The following is a 16,877-nucleotide window of genomic DNA, read 5'->3' on the forward strand; positions in this document are numbered from 1 at the left end:
ATGTTTATTTTTCCAGGCAGTGTGTGGCTCAGTGGGCTAAGACTGTGTGCCTGTAATAAGAAGGTCACCGATTTAAACGCAGCCCCAGCATGTCTGCGGGTCCTTAAGCAAGGCCCTTAACCCCAGCTTCCTGGGTGCCCCAACAGGTGGCTGCCTTTTGCAGGCAGCTTACTCTACAATGACCAAGTTGAGGGAGGCGTAAAGACAATTTCCCCACGTCGATCAATAAAGGTATCCGTTATTAGCTCTTGGTAACCCCGTGTTTCACGCCACAATGCTATGAACTGTGGGTCAGACAAATCTTGCAGAAATGTGGACTTATGGGAAGTGTGTGATGGTTCTCTCAGAGGCATTTTGAGCCTCTCATGCACTTGACGGTTTGACAATGGGACCGCCCTGAAGCCTCAAGGACTTAGGAACGTGCATCAAAGTTTGCAGACTGGGCCGTACACCACTCAATACTCTGAAAACATCTTTAGGTTAAATTAACAGCTTTAACACCCGTTTAGAAATATAACCTCCAGACCATCTTTGAGACATCAGGTCAAATCCCCATATAGGTTGGACATCATAGTTTTTAATGACAAAACCCTTTCTCAATGAAAAGAAGTAATTACACAGTCCTGTTAACCCACTAGATAGCTGGCTTATGAATAGGAAAGCTTTAAAAAAAAAAAAAAAACATCTAATGGTAACAAAAGATTCCACCACTGGGCCCTTGAGCAAGGCCCTTAACCCCCAGCTCCAGGGGTGCCGCACGCAGGCTGACCATGTGCCGTAACCCCAAAGCTTGCTCTCACCTGTATGTCTGTCTCTCTCCGGAAGTGCAAGATGGGGTAGGTGCCTGTGTGGCTGGAAGGTCGCCGGTTCATGCCCTGGCCTATAGATCCCTCTCTGTAGGGCCCATAACTCCCTGGATAAATGACTGACCCTGCACTTAAACCCCATGCATCACCCTCAGCTGTTTACATGTGCTTCTCCTAAAACAGGACAATGGGATCTGCCAAAAGAAGCATTCCAGCGTACTTGAAAATGGCAATGATTTAATTTTCATTCTATATACAGAGAAGGGGGTGTCACATACAAATGAGACAAGCAAGATACATAAATTACATTTCCATTTTAATGTACCAACAGCACAGACTCCCACAGTCACACCAAACAGCACAGACTCCCACAGTCACACCAAACAGCACAGACTCCCACAGTCACACCAAACAGCACAGACTCCCCTAGTCCCCTTTTATGCTCTTCTTCCTCTTTGTTTTCCCTTTAGACACCGGTGCAGGTGTACTCCCAGCATCAGCCTGGTCACTTGCTGCTCCTGAGGATTTCTCCAACATCTTTTTCTTGCCCTTTGATTTCGGTGCAGGTGTGGCTTTAATGATGACCTCGTCATCCTCCTCGTCATCATCGATTTTCAAGGACTTCCTTTTCTCTAGTACAGATGGCGTGCACACTGGCGTATCAGCCTGCCGACATGCACAAAACCACATCACCTGGACGCCGGAAACCTAGAGCTTCTCAGTGCAAGTGGGCCTTCGTAGTCACAGCAACCACATTCAGTAACACAGCATACAGTGGTAAGAATTAACGCACTTCAGGACTATGGCGCTACATACATACATAAAATGCTGCGATATCAGATCCACTGTGGGCACATGGGTTTCACTGCATGCAAGCAGGCAGTGAGCTTAATGCACCTTTTTGCTGTCGGCACAGTTATCTTACCCAAAATGACAGACACACCTGGGGTAATTTTCACACTGCGCCACCAGGATGCAGTGAACGGACACACATTCCAGCTGAAGCTCAGGCTTTATTTCACACCCTCCCCCCCCCCACCCACCACTATGGGAGGTATTTTCTGCAAAAAATAAAATTGTATTTTCTTTTTATCATTTTAATCTCCACTTTTCCCATTTACTTTCCAAAGTATGTGCTCAAAAATCCTTATTTCACAGCTTAAGTTACTTCCAGCTTCCTTATAGGGGAGTGTTCGCAGCTGCACATGCTGAACAGTTTTTAGTTAAGACATTTTGAAATATGTCGTGCGATATAATGGCAGGTATGCCATTGTAAGGAAACACTGAAATTAGCTTGGGTCAGACTGCCATGTTTTCAGCTAGGTAGCTATCTGGCCTAGGCTAATTTCAGTGACATTAGAGTGGCATGCCTGCTGTTTACTATGCATTTCATATTTACCTTACCCAAGATGAATAAGACCTCCGCATTCCATTTGGAAATATGGCTTCTTATTCAAATAAGTGTGAACAATTGATCAAAGTGTCATGCGACCAGTTTACTGTTACAAATGAAAGATCACATTATGTAATTCAACCATTTTCAATACAGGAAGACTTTCTTCTATTAAATAAATATACGTTCTCAAACCTTTTATTCATATGTTATTTTGTATTTCCAACTTAAGCCCCGAAATAAGACGCTATGAATAAGAAGCTAAATGAATCGGAAGCTGTAGATAAGTAGCTAACTTAAGCATCGTGTGACTTTGCCATTAGTTTGGGCGACATGGGCAAGAAACACAAGGAGAAAGGAATCGGCAAACGCACTGAGAAGCACAGCAGTGATCAGTAGCTCCGCCCACCGCCCCGCTCCGCTCAATATATATTTGCATGTAGTGAACTTGAAAATGAAAAGCCAAAGTAGGAAATGAAGTCAAATTGGAAAATGAAAAGACAAAAAGGGTTTTTCATTTTATTTTTCAATTTTACACATCTGACTCATACATGACTGGAAAATTAAAATGCAAATGGTGCTATTTCATCATAATTTTAATTTTTGCAGGATTTTTGCGCACATACTTTGGGAAGTAAATGGCAAAGTGGAGATTGTATTTTTTATCATTTTCATTTTAAATTTTATTTTTTGCAGAAAATACCTCCCATACACCACCACCACCACCACATAAAGCCTGGAAGGCTTGTGTTTTTTACACATCTACTCCCTACAGACGGCATCCACACCAGACAGGTGTACCCTTGGTCAAACGGCAGAGTATAGGCTGTATAAGTCTTGCATTACTCAAAAAATAAAAAGCAAAAAGGAATTTCCACACTAACCTGACTGCAGACTGACGTGTCGGCTTCTGCTGTCATCTTCCTCCTCTTTCCCTGCACTTGGGAAGCCTTCAGAAATTAAAATCACATGTTGTCAGTTTTAGTCTCATGGAATGCATTGCAGCTCAGTTTTTCAGCAAGTCCCTTTACAAAATGGCACAGCTTAAAAAAAAGCAGTAAAGGATCCACAACCTTCATGTTATGCAAGTACCTGTCCGTAAAACTGTGTTCCAGCATCCGAAACAACAAAAAATTTAAAGACATTTCTAGCATTAACGGACTAACGCCAAAGCTAATCACGGTCTGAAGGACAGGGAACATACAAATCCCGGGAAGTTGTAGTCAATTCCCTTCGCTGCAAGTCTCTTCCGCAGCTGTGCCTCTTTGTGCAGAAGGCGGCTGGTCATGTGCTCCACCTCCTCCGGCGTGTGCCTCTTATTATAGCGTCTGACGGCTGGCTGTTGTGGCTTACGGAACATACGCTGGGACCCAACAAACAGCCGGGCGTGGACCTTCTCGGGTGCGACAACCTCACCTGTCCAGACACAAGCGGTAAAACATGCCTGAAACGTACAGCACAAACTGATCTATATCTATACACAAATCCAACCCCCCCTAACAACAAAACCCAATAAACTTACATTTGATGAGTCTTTCCCCCATAAGGTAGTTGTTCATAGTTTCTGCAACAATCTTTGCCACTTCATCACATTCAAACTCTATAAAAGCATAACCTTTGCTTCCTCCTGTCTGCAATGCAGAAAGATTTAATGAATAGATTTTTTAAAGTTTTTAGTAATGTTAAACCTAAACAAAGAAGGAAACAAGACATCAGAATGTCTATAATGTAGAGTACATTTCATTAAATACTGCAGCCTGTTTTGCTGTAGGTACATGGGTTTAATCACTCCACTATGGAAGCGGGTGATGAGCTTAATGTACCAACTTCCTGTGGGCACAGTAATCTTACCCCAGATAACGGGTATACCGGGGGTAATTTTCAGACTGTGCCACCTTTAACTTAGTATCAACATAAAAAACACCAGAAAAGACGGCAGCCCATGTTACCTTTTTGCTCCTGGACAGTCGTAACCTGGTGATTGTCCCGAACTGCTCAAAGTAGCCTTTAAGCTGCGGTTCAAAGAGGCCTCTTGGTAGGTGACCAACGTAAATCACCCCTGATACCAGGGATTCGCGCTGAAATACATTAAATGCGCTATGTAATCTGCGGGATTACACTTTAAACAACGGCAGACATTACATCATATTTCATTTTTTTTTTCATTTTAGACAAAATTTTTACTTATTGGAGGGCTATATTAAGCAAAGTATATTTTTGCAGACGAAGTGGACTTGATATCAACGACCAACCAACATATAAAGAGTCAGTGTTCCTTTTTCGGCTGAAAACGGGTATTTTGCTACCGAACAGCGACCCCAATAAGAGATGTAAAGCAATATATCGCTTGAATCATATAAAACTTCACATAAACCGCGTCTTTCGTGTGAAATATCCCGTTAAGATTCCCTCTATGACACGCGCCATGTGCATTAACTTACTTTTTTTGGTCTTTTCTTCACCTCCTGAACCTTCTTCTTAAATTCCACTTCCTGACTCGGATTCAGAGCTAGAAGGTTTTTCGCCGCATTTATTACGGCAGACTTATTCCCAGCCATTGAAGAATCCGGCTAACACATGCACTACAATACTTCGCAATCACGCACCTACCACCTCCCAACTAAGCACGTTGTCCAACACGCTAAAGCGGAAACCAACGATATAATCCCGGCGGCGCGAACGTGGTTTCCGGTTAGTGCGTGTCTCTGGAGCGACCCCTGTCGGTGGATGACTAACCGTGTTGAAACAGTGGCAGCATGGTTGCACCGGATTTCGATTTTGGATGTTAACGTGCACCGCAACACTCTTCTGGAGAAGTTTCTGGGGCAGATGAATAACGGATGGATAGACTGAAGGGTGGGTGACGTATTTAAAAAAATCCAAAATCTGAATCAAAATAATAAGTATCAAATGTCTCCAGTGTTTTATTTGGGAGATTAATTGAAGACTAAAACATACTCATCTAGGTAATTCAAAAATTCAATAAATTACTTGGAACGATATTGGCTAATGGCCAAACTCGTTTGTAAACTGTACATCCTCTTAAGAACGTTAGAGGGGGTGGGGGAGTTGGGGTAGTTGTCATTTAAATAGGCTAGACGTTTCAGGATCCTGGTAATTAACCTTCTCTAAACAGAGTGAATACAAGAAGAGCGGATTAAGGACTGTCTGCACACTGCCACAAATGACTACAAAAATAATTTACTCCACGAGAAATGGGAGACCCGAGCAAGCAGAGTTTTCTGCTGATTGCCCAGCTTGATGTCAAAGGTAGGCATACTGGTGGTCATAACTGAGTTATATAAACAATTCCATAAGTGGTAGTGACGTAATGTAACAGAGGTGTAACATTTACATTCATGTGTGTCAAGCTTAGGGTTATTAGTGATGTATAATATGTTACCTTAACTGTCAAGACAATATTTAACCAAATTAAATTAAATATCCTTTTGTGCATGGACTTATCAAAATTTTCCTCAACCGTTTTGATTATGAAAATATGTCATTAACTCCAGTATTTTAAGTAGCAGATGTCAATATTTTTCCGGGAACGTTGTTTTATTCATCCTGAACAATGATCGTTGCATTTCTTTTCCCCCAACGGTTTTAAAAGGTTTACACAGTTATAACTGTGATATGACTAAAGTTACGTTAAAACGATCGTATCCTTTCCAGTTCGAAATGAATACAGGAAACATCATACTTTTACCTTTACAATGCAGAATGCTCTGCTGGTTTTTCTTCTGTGACTGGATACATAATTCTTTATTGGGTATTTGATAAAAAGCTTCGCACTACTTTGGTCGTGTAGCATGATCTGTATCAAAGTAAGGAAAACGAACAATCGATGGATGAGTTTCATTCATGTAATAGGCATGAAATGTTTTTCACTGTAGAGGATCCCTTTTCTTGTCCACTGAAGAATTCTGCTCTTTCTGTGAATAAATGCAAGTGGTTCAATTTGATTTAAATATAATTTCATTTTAATGAATCAGATAAGTACTAACTAAAAAAACATGGAATAAGTGGAAGAAAACATACACTTAACCCTAGGGTTTAAAAAGCGGCAAATCTCTTGCACAAGCTTGTTTTAAATAGTTTGGGCAAAAGTGCAAGTGCTCAGCCCCCCCAACACATACACACACGCAAGTGCCTAATGGATGGTCATAGGGTTGGTGTGAATAGAGTGCACTCTGTTAATGTGCACCAATTATTTAGCCTGCACTAAAATAAACATGCGGTCTCTTCATGTAAAATGTAACATAAGTCTCAGTAAAAGAGGGGTCGCTTCCCATGGGGATCCTGTAGCTTAGGGGCCCAGGTGCTGTTCACAGCGTGTTTTCTCACCAAGACACTGTGCCTCAGAGACGACATGTGCCATCTTCAGCACTGTCACTCAAACATCCCACTAAGATAGCCCTGAATCTCTGCTCTAGCTCTGGCTCTTAAAGATGCAGGGAAGGGAAATTTATGGCTGGAAAAGAGGATTTATCACTGATGCGTGATTCCTGATTCCACTAAAGGATCATGGTACATTTCCAGAAAGTGGTGTAAAATGGTCACATTGTTAAATTCAAAACCAATGGATGCTGCAAACACTTGAAACGCAGAATGATCTGTCCGTGAGCCTCCCCGAGGAAGGTGGAAGGCTGAAGGCTGCCGTGAATCCTGCCATTACAGCAGAAAATGTGCTAACCTGTTCGACCGTTAAATTGTAGACTCTTAGCACTGATGCCTTTAAACAACACGGTATGCTTGCTGATGTACCTCTCTGCATAGGTATGTTTATAATTGTAACCCAGCTATTTTCCAACACATTTTATTTACCCAAGACTGTATAATGCAATGTATTTACAGGGCATTCTTCATGAATATTTTTAATAATCAACACAGCTTCTGATTTATAGGAAGTTAAAGTTATTTGCTTAGGAGCGCATTAAGCAAATTAGCAGAAAGAATGGCTGGCGGGCCGTGGCTGAACGTGAGCCCTTTGACTCCCCCCTATAGATGGGTGAGGAGGAGATCAGGTGTTTTGTACACAGAGGAGGGTACCCTGGAAATCAGATGAAGTCCCTATACATCCAGAGTGCACTGTCAGAATAAAGGTACCAATTTGTATGCTTGCTTGTCTCTTGGGCTTTAGCCCCAAGGGTCTGCCAATTGTACCCTTAGCTGTAGGTCATTGTGCCTTTAAAGGTGCAGAATTGGACTCTGAGGAACAACCCCAAGGTACAAATGACATTAATGTACCCTCAATGGTACAAAATAGTTCCTCATAGTCCATTTCTGTACCTTAAAAGGTACATTTACCTACAGCTAGGATACAATTGGCAGACCCATCAGGGTACAACCCCAGTGACAAGTAAAGGTAAAAATTGGTGCCCTTTTGTCTGACAGTGTGAATGTAATGAGCTTCTCTCCAGGTTACCAAGAGTCACCAGTGATGTGATTAGAATAATTACAATGCAAACAGCTATAATTAATTACCTTCACAGGAATACACAGAATTACCGCAAAGCTACTTAATACTGATAATAATGACCAGCAAATTTACGAAGTAAAGATTGCATGATACATATAATTAGGCTGTTACTTGTAAATATTCCTGTAATTTGCTGAAATTACTTGTCGTGGGGGAGTGAGCATCACAACCGTTGAATGGCAGAGGGATCGTGTGTCATCTTGGCTGTAAATGAGGTTAATGGGGACGGAGGCACCAGCTTCCCTCTGCCTTTGATGCCGTAAATGTTTCAGATTTGGCACAGCAGTCATAGAGGAATAGCACCAGATCCTTTAGACAAGGTCAGATGGTGGTCACCATGAGAACCATGACTTCCATGGCCTTGCCTGATTGTTGGATGAAACATCTGTCTTCCAAGCCCAAAGTGGGCACAGGACAGTGCCTTCATTTGTGTGTGTGGGGGGAGGGGTTGGTTATGTCTAGATGGTTGCTCCTTTGCAGATGTTTGACAGATGGAAATAAGAATAACAGTCAAAATATTTTTTAAAAGGGTGGGAAGGATACACAAACATCGCTGAGTTTTTCTTCCAGGACGCTAAATCCACAGGCCCATTGTGGGTTTATAGGTGTGGCCTGTGTGTTTACTCACTTGCACACCTTTTCTGTCATCTTGTCTGTCTGGAACAGAACAGAAAACCTATTTTAAACCACGTGAAAATCATCTCCAGCATACGCTGGGCAGTACATCACCTACCAGCTCCCCCCTGACTCCACCTCCCTCTCCTGCTCTTAGACCTGTTCCAGGCAGCGGCAGATTCAGGACCCAATGACACTGAAGCTTTACAACCTCAAGGGCAGCATCATCAACATCTCCCCCCTGCTGGAGCTCAACAGCCTGCACTGCCACTACAAGCTGGAGGTGGTGGCTGATGACTGTGACACTGAGCCTCTAGGTATCTCTCTTATGCCAGCAGGGCTAGCATACCTAGCTAGGCTAAGCTAACATTTACTCAACTACAAGCTGGAGTTACACTAAACTAAGCTAATGTTTACTCAGCTACAACCTGGAGGCGCTGAATGCCGACTGTAACAGTGAGCTTCTAGGTATTCACCACCATGATGAGAGGGCTGATTCCATACTACACTAAGCTAACTTTTACTCAATTACAAGCTGAAGTTACCGTAAACTAAGCTAAGTTAAACTAACGTTTACTCAACTACACGCTGGAGGCGTTGGCTGCGGACTGTAACAGCGAGCCATTAAGTATTCTCTACCATGGCTGGAGGGCTAGGATGCCATGTAAAGCTACTCTAAGCTAACATTTGCTCAGCTACAAGCTGGAGGCGGTGGCTGTGGACTGTAACAGTGACCTGCTAGGTATTCCCATCCATGGCAGGAGAGGCAGCGCTACGTCGCATTGCATCATGATGGGCTAATGTGTATTCAGCTTCAGAGAGAGTGCATTTAGTTTCAGCTAATGGTCACAATTCCTGGTGTCAGAGGTCACAAAAGTAAATGAATATATAAAAACCAATGAGATGTTATTATAGCCATTGTGAGAATGATTGCCAGGTACATAGTGTTATCATGAAAAGCTGTCTGTAGCTGAGGGCCCCTCTAATTAACGTACCTGCATTAGAACAGGCAAAGCAGACCCTGGAAGGGCAGATATGGTTATCACAGGGTATGGTGTTACAGGTGCCGAGCTGGCCACGGTCTTGGGCTTTGATCCCTCCTTCTTGGAGAAAAGGTGAGCCTCAATCATAGGAAAAGTATGAGAAATGTGTGCATTTAACATCTCAATCAGATAAAACATCAATAATTGAATCTTACTGAAGTTTGCCTAGATGGGCTTGATCAATGTTTGTTCGGTAGCCTTGTAGCCACGTACCCTACACTGCAGCCTAATGCTTGTAGTTTTTGCGGAGGTCCATGTCAGGCTACGACGTGGGATACACAGCAACGGTGCCTATTCCGTGCCAACAGCATAGGTTCTACGCAAAAGTATACATCAACCTTTACATGTACATATTAATTCTTTCCGCTAGCTGACCTAAAGCAAGTACCCACTTAGCCTTCGTGTATCAGGACATCAATCTCACCAGCTTCATGATTACCAAGGAAGCAGTGTAATGGACCTGTGTGCCTAGTGCCTGCTTTTAATGCCACAGCTCCTTGCAGGTGACAGTCAGCCTCAAAGCCCTCACCTTCAACTACTGGTGAGTTCCCATCCCCAGCAACTGTTACTGTGACACTGTCACACCCCTCCCAAATACGTGGCTCGGGCTGATATCACCTCCTCCCCCATCCTGACCAAAACACATTCAGGTTCCTGGTCACCAGCTGAATTAGAAGCCAAAGCCTTTTCCCATTACCATCGTTAGTCTCCTTGATAAGAACTTTAACAAACACACAGAAAGGCCACATGGTTGCACAGCAGGTTTGTTTAGCAGGCCTCAAGCTCCTCCCACCTGAGCTCCCCGAACTCTGATTGGTCATATCGTCATCATGACATCTTTCATGCTTCCTTACCTTCTCAGTTTCTTAGGCACATGGTCAGCGCTGCTTCTGTGCTTTGTTTAAGGGGGTTCACTGGATTTAAGGGCAGGGGGGCCGTCAGCTTCAAGCCTGAGTGCGAAACACAGGTAACGTCCACGACTGTGGCTTCAGCATGATTATGAGCCCGAGAGCAGCGCCTTTGATGGGTGAAGGGAAATAATGTGTTCCTTTCAGGTTAGCCGTAGGTCTCATATCAATATGAATAGACCTCTCTTTGTTGGCCATTATGAAATGGAAAGGAGGAAAACACTATAGACAAACAAGGAGAAAACATGACAAACAAGGAGAGCAGCAAAAGAAAGGACCGTAAAACATCCCCCTGACCAGACCTTTTATATTGATGTCGAGAATGCGGCAGTTATTTTCTTTCACGATTAAAAAACAAGACACGTTTATTAAAGAGGTTAAATTGGTTACCCTTGAAGCCTGTTGTGTTTTTGAATGTTTTTCTCCTTTTGTGAGGCCTACCAGACATGAAAAGAGAGTCACATTGCAGCTATGCAAGCAAAACATCACATATGGTCGCACTAGGCTGCGGAGGGTAAAGGGACAGCTTGGACATCTTGTGTCATATCTTAGCCTTAAATGGGGCATCTGTCTTTGACAGTTACCAGCTGTAAGTTCTGCCCTGCATAGTGAAAAGTTAGCTGGTGGGTAAAGGCTGTAACACCAGGAAATGACACCAGGGCGTCACCAGGACGATAGTGCAGCCTTCCGGTGACACAGTGCCGTTGTTTGCAGGCAGTGGGAGGACGCGGAGATCATGGTGCTGCTGCGGGTGATGTACAGCGACCAGGACTTCATCTCCATGTTCAACATGGAGCTGGAGGTCCTGCAGCAGCCTAATGTGATTTTGACCATCTAATTTTGATAGTGATATTTTATCCCAACCTCTCTTTCGTCACTATTGAAGTTAGGGTTTCTCACCTTATCATAGCTGACTGGGGATGGACATTGAGGTCGGACCACGTCTGCTTTATGATGATCACTACTCTGGACACAGGAATCAATTCAGGACCTCACCTCCTAGCCAAATAATCATTATGCTTGTATTATAATTACAGTTGTCAATACAACACTGAGTAAGGGATTTGCTGTATTATTTTAGTAATCAAGTTACTTAAATGTCAGGGTAACTGTCGGTTTCGGTTTAAGCATTATGGTGTAGAGATTGTCTGTGTTCAAATCTGTGTGGCACAGTTGGTTTTTCTTTATATTATAACAAGTAATATGCACAGATTGACTGCAGAAGGAGCCTGTGAAGTTGTGTGTACGTGTGATAAGGCAGATGCTGGTCACCCTGTAAGTTCTCCCGCTCCTGTCCCACCTCAGATGCATGGACTGATCTGGCTGATGGACCAGAGGAGTAAGATGGACGGTAGTGACCTGCTGACCATGCTCACCTTCACTGTCTGCCATGACCTGGAGCACATTGGCCACAACAATGCCTACCAGGTGAGCCAGGCCCAAGCTGGGCTCAGACACGTCTAACCCCTGTGAGCTCAGAGGAAGCTACTCAGCACGGATCTGTGCTGTGATTCAGCCTTCCCTGTCTTTCTGAATTTAAATAGCTGACACTCAAACACTATAGCATATTGATTTGTATGTTCTAATAGTTACCATGTATCAAGTAAAGCAAACTGCATAATATTCTTATAAATTTCCCAAAAACAGGCATATATTTACGCTTGTAGGAATTCATGAGTCATCCATCCGTCCATGATTACTTTTAATGACACCAACATCACGTGAAGTTTGAAGAGCATAATTTCTGGAAGCAGAAGGTGCACCACCGTGAGTCTTGGGGGGATTGCAATAAGCTTCCCGTCTTTCAGATCAACACCCGTACGGAGCTGGCTCTCAGGTACAGTGACATCTCTCCCCTGGAGAACCACCACTGTGCCGTGGCCTTTGAGATCCTGGAGAAGGTGAAATGACACTGTGTCATGTTCTGTGAATGTAGTGAACAGCACATCACAGCAGGACACATGCTTCAATACAGGGATAAAACTGACCTGTTTCGCTGTTTAAAAGATGACTAGATTAGTTCAAAGACTGAAGTTAATTATAATGGATTATATGCAAATAGACCATATTTGAATTGGTAGTAGTGAGAATAGTACAATTAAATGGAGTGTCTAATTTTCTGGCAATAACAATGAGAAATGATTTTGGTAAATTACTGAATTACATTTAGTTTGCACTTACCATGGCTTTTTATTTATACAGCCAGAAAGCAATATTTTCAGAAACATATCAACTGAGCAGTACAAAAGGATAAGACAAGGCATCATTCAGTTATTTTTTTTTCAATTTTTCTTTGAGTGCACTTCCTGCAGTAACTTCATAGTGGCTATTCAGAACAGTCACAGCAAGGCTGTCTAGCTGGAATTGAGATAAATTCACATTGTGCAGTTACCCTATAGCTGGGACTCCCTTAAGACTGGTTAGCAGCCTGTAAGGCTACCTGCTGCTTATACACTGAGGTGAAATCAGTCCTTTGATGTACAGTACCAGTCAAATGTTTTGGCACACCAAGCAGCTTTAAAGGATAGTGATAGTGTCACATGACCTAGTCACATGACCTAAACACATTAGAAATGGTTTTGGAGGAGTCTGACCAGAGTGTGAAGGAAAAGTGGCTAATGAATGCTCAGCATATGTGGGACCTCCTTCAGGACAGATGGAAATGAGTCCCAGGAGGCCACCGCATGAAACTGGCGCAGAAGAGACAGTAGCATCAACTAGTTCCTGGAGCAATTGAGCTTTAGGGCCTTGCTCAAGGACCCAGTGGTGGGTTTTACTTTGCTGACCCAAGGATTTGAACCAGCAACCTTCTGATTCCCAACCCACAGAGCTGCCCCTCCCCCCCCACCAACAAATTAATTTTTGTTTAATACTTTTTTGATCAGTGTGTATATGTTATTTTATAGTTTTGGTGTCTTTATAATTATTCTAAAATATAGAGAATAGTACAAATAAATCTTTGTATGGGTAGGCATGTCCAAACTTTTGAGTGGCCCAGTACATCCACCTGACTGCCATTTCAGGTGCATCTTGGCGACCGACAGGGTGAAGCACAACGAGATCCTGAACAAATTCAAGTTCCTCCTGCCTGCATTAGATTTCAACAACAAGATTAGCTGAACTGGAACTAGATACCATCTTCCCTGTTTTCCCCTTGATACACCTTCTTAAGAAGAATGAAGGGCGAGAGGGAACAAGACCATTGATGCAATACAGGTTATTTCCAAACTGACCACTAGATGGAACCATGTCAGTTGTATTCGGTGGAATAGCACATTACTTTGCCGTACTGTGAATGTTGTGTACATATCTGCTGCAGTGCAGACTGTTGCTGGCTTACAGTTTTCAGCCTGAGCATCTTCAGTTTTTCTGTCGTTTTCAGATGCCAGGTGACATATCTCAGTTGCCTGATGGCACTGACGTGATCACTACTTCTCATTTTTTTTTAATATCCCTTCCATCCTTCTTGGATCCATCCCTCGACATTCATGTGAATCTGTAACCTTTTCTCCTGATCTTCTCACCCCTCCACCCCTCCGTGATGGAATAGTCATTCCAAATAGCACATACCCTTTTTTGCTTTTGTTATGTCAACAATTGACAATGATATTTGCTAAACTAGTCAACAATGCACTTTAATAACATGCTTACACTCAGTCAGCTTCCTGACTGCATTGAGGAATGTTTCTGCAATGTTTTCGTGTTTTATCAGTGAAGCATCATAGTCTGGCCATTATTTGCTCCTATAGGAGCATTTCTTCCAACAGTACAATTAGCTTTGACAAATTAATAGTAATTTATCCATCCGTCCATTTTACCAGACCTGCTTTTCCTATATTACCAGCATTAATCTGTCTGTCACTGAACAGCTGAACTGTAATTTTGGTAATTCAGCTTTGGCTGCTGACTGATTTCTCATTACTGTAATAATTCATTTTAGTCTCCATCCTGTCTTGAGGGTGAATTTGTCAGCATGCATGGTGCTCACTGCTCAGCTACACTTTGCATTAGTCATCATGGGATTCTAATGGTCTTTTTCGGATGTTGCACTTAAATGCATTTAGATCAAGAAACACAATTACTCCCAGGTTTAGCAGCTGAGGGAAGCTCTCTGATGTTCATGGTGTATATGGTCCCAATCTTCACTAAAACTCCGTACTATGGCTGCCGTGAGCTTTGCACTCGAAGGCCTGTACAGTGGTTTGTAGGGGATACCCAGTGATGGCTGGGCATTGAGATGCCGGAGGCCTCTGCTTGCTCCCCGGAAGGTAGTAACCCAGACAATAGTTCAGGGCCTCACTGTAGTGACAATGTATCAGCTTACTGTATCATCTCTACAATCCCACTGGCAAAGATCAGCCAGTCCACATGACTGGGCTTAATTAGGTCATCCAATTATAAGCTCCAGTTCCTCTACTCTACTGTAATATTTTCTGAATGCCTCCAGTGCAATACTGCCTGTTATCACATTCACCTTGGAGGATGAAAACAAGGGTCTAAGGTCAACTGCAGTTATACCACAGCTGATAGGTATGCATCATCCATGTATGAAGACAGTAAAATCCATCCAACCAATTATCCAAACTGGTCTTGTGGGAATCCTGGAGCCTCGGCCGGGAAGCACTGGGCTCAAGGCAGCTGAACATCATAGATGTAATTCCAGTCCATTGCAGGGTATAGAAGTACAATGTAATTTTGAAAGAAAATGCATCAGCAGTAAATTTGCTCCCGCATGATGTCTGCTTCCTCCAAGAAGCTGGCTTCATACTTTTTTATAATGTCTCTTTCCAGAGTGTCAAGGAGAAGCTGGAGGGGCTTCCTGTCACACCGTTGGACAGGGACAAAGTGACCAAGCCATCCTCTCATATCAGCTTCATCCATTTCATCCTCTTCCCCCTCTTCACTGGACTGGCCAACCTCTCTGGAGGTTAGAGGGGCCCTTTTATCCACGGGGGCAGTGCAGTGCTGATAGTCTTCATGGTTTCTCACAGGCCTGTGTAAACACCATGAAGTCAGCAGTCACAGTTGAATGGGAAATGTTGGTTGAGTGCACTTATCCCATCACTAAGGCATACAGACTTGTGGGATGGGCAGTTGGTCACCTTTGACCGGACCTGAGTATTCGCTCCGTCTAGCCACTACATTTGTTTAGTGGTCAGTGAAATTAGTGACAGTGTTATGAAGGCAGTCATCATTGGAAAATGTGTTTTTCTTTGTTGGACCTTTTTGGGGGGTGGGTACACTACTCAGCCACCCTCACTGCTCTGACACATGTTCCCTAGCAACACATCATCCACCCAGTGCAGAAGGCCTTGGACTACTACACCGAGATGGAGAAGGGCCTGGAACAGGAGAGGCAGAACTGGGCCCAAAGGGGCAACAAGGCGGCCAAAGCTTAGGGGATGCTGAACACCCAGTCAGAACCACAGCTGAAGGCCAAGTGCTCCAGCTCCAAAGTGAGGGGTGGCCCCTGAACTGCTATACTGTGATGTCCTCCTTCTACAGACCTAAAGGCAATGCACGCTCTGCCAAGCACCCCATTGGATTACAGCAAGATCATGCTGAAGATGTAAATATGATTAAATATGAATATCTGGGCTTTGCATTTTAATATCTGTTCCACTTTGAACAATGTTAATTACCCATAAGCCCCTCAGTTCATACTGTGATACAAAAGGGGGGAAAAAAATCAAATAAACCTCATAAAACAGTTATGTGGTATTTGTTTTAAAGGCAGGCTATGTAGATATTAAAAGTTTAAACTAGAGAGCCCTGTACAGAAGTGAGCTTTATCACAACAAGAGGGGTAGCCAATATTATATATTCACCAGTGAGTGATTCAACCCCACAACTTAGTGTAAGTGATCAAAATGGATTCGGTTGAACTGGTAAGCAAAGCCATAGTATGTATAAAACCAGTGGAATAAGAGAGTAGTTGAAACCAACTGTCCTGGTATTCTATTTGAGACTTCAGCTAGGAGTCAGACAGACGAAAGGGGTGCCAGTGAATGCCAGTGCCGGCTGTGTCAGGTATCCCTGTTCATTAATTAGACAGGCACTCGTTTGAGGTGACTAAGATTACTGATGTCTAAGCATCCCACCAGAAGAGATTAAAAGTAATTGATATGTTACATGGTCTGCATTTACAGAGTCTGGCCTACAGACTTGTTTGTACAGCCTTGCTAAGAAGTAGGAGGCTGTGGGGTCCCTAAGAGACCTTCCTGAGTGTAGCCCAGTTGCTGATGTCAGAAATGCTGATCACATGTGATCAATCATGAGCCAAGAAGGAAACATGCCTCTGTCCCATGGATGACAATATCTGTGCCCTGTTTCAAAAGCCACATCCATCCAGCTGAATCTGCACTTTTTCGCAGGTCCCAGTCATGTGACATTATACCACATGATGCAAAGTCTTCCAAGGAGGCACATTTCTCACAGATTGTTATGCCAAACACCATGTGACAGTATTTCCATGCTGCTCTATACCACAAACAGAAGCCCACAGTTTCCCCTCCACTGTCTATGCCTGTCTGCAATACCTACCAGTTTCATGGCTGAGTTTTGTTTATGCCCGTTCACCCTGAGAAGGTCTCACCGGTGGTGTAATTCCATACCTCCAATCAGGGACAA

General features: G+C 43.3%; 2 protein-coding genes, 1 long non-coding RNA gene and 2 other non-coding genes across 9 annotated transcripts; 1 reads left to right on the top strand and 4 right to left on the bottom strand.

Annotated features, from left to right (window-relative positions):
* Window positions 1-1,023: 1,023 nt before the first annotated feature.
* On the bottom strand, window positions 1,024-4,864 carry nifk (nucleolar protein interacting with the FHA domain of MKI67). Its single transcript, XM_023826931.2, has 6 exons — window positions 4,641-4,864; window positions 4,149-4,277; window positions 3,722-3,830; window positions 3,404-3,615; window positions 3,084-3,149; window positions 1,024-1,472 (listed from the first exon to the last, which is right to left on the bottom strand). The coding sequence occupies exons 1-6, from the start codon at window positions 4,755-4,757 to the stop codon at window positions 1,233-1,235; spliced, it is 873 nt and encodes a 290-aa protein (XP_023682699.1). The 5' UTR covers window positions 4,758-4,864; the 3' UTR covers window positions 1,024-1,232.
* LOC111851765 (small nucleolar RNA ACA64) lies at window positions 1,650-1,770 on the bottom strand. Its single transcript, XR_002840098.1, has one exon. It is a non-coding gene; the product is annotated as a small nucleolar RNA ACA64 (small nucleolar RNA).
* On the bottom strand, window positions 3,963-4,089 carry LOC111851764 (small nucleolar RNA ACA64). The gene has a single exon (XR_002840097.1). It is a non-coding gene; the product is annotated as a small nucleolar RNA ACA64 (small nucleolar RNA).
* A 54-nt stretch (window positions 4,865-4,918) lies between the features above and the next one.
* On the top strand, window positions 4,919-15,940 carry LOC111851753 (uncharacterized). Of its 5 annotated transcripts, none has more exons than XR_011982902.1 (5): window positions 4,919-5,055; window positions 5,336-5,469; window positions 8,454-8,613; window positions 11,553-11,675; window positions 15,039-15,940. XR_011982902.1 is itself a non-coding variant. In XM_072700260.1 (5 exons), the coding sequence occupies exons 2-5, from the start codon at window positions 5,461-5,463 to the stop codon at window positions 15,856-15,858; spliced, it is 597 nt and encodes a 198-aa protein (XP_072556361.1). In that variant the 5' UTR covers window positions 4,919-5,055; window positions 5,336-5,460; the 3' UTR covers window positions 15,859-15,940. The 5 variants fall into 5 exon arrangements, 3 of the variants coding, with proteins under 3 accessions (XP_072556361.1, XP_072556362.1, XP_072556363.1); XR_011982903.1 differs by lacking the exon at window positions 15,039-15,940 and adding an exon at window positions 11,915-13,123; XM_072700260.1 differs by lacking the exon at window positions 8,454-8,613 and having other exon boundaries at window positions 15,039-15,174; window positions 15,530-15,940.
* On the bottom strand, window positions 9,292-11,614 carry LOC140578634 (uncharacterized). Its single transcript, XR_011982904.1, has 3 exons — window positions 10,194-11,614; window positions 9,553-9,655; window positions 9,292-9,399 (listed from the first exon to the last, which is right to left on the bottom strand). It is a non-coding gene; the product is annotated as an uncharacterized lncRNA (long non-coding RNA).
* Window positions 15,941-16,877: the final 937 nt, after the last annotated feature.

The sequence above is a fragment of the Paramormyrops kingsleyae genome, chromosome 16, assembly GCF_048594095.1.
Source record: "Paramormyrops kingsleyae isolate MSU_618 chromosome 16, PKINGS_0.4, whole genome shotgun sequence".
Classification (NCBI taxonomy): domain Eukaryota; kingdom Metazoa; phylum Chordata; class Actinopteri; order Osteoglossiformes; family Mormyridae; genus Paramormyrops; species Paramormyrops kingsleyae.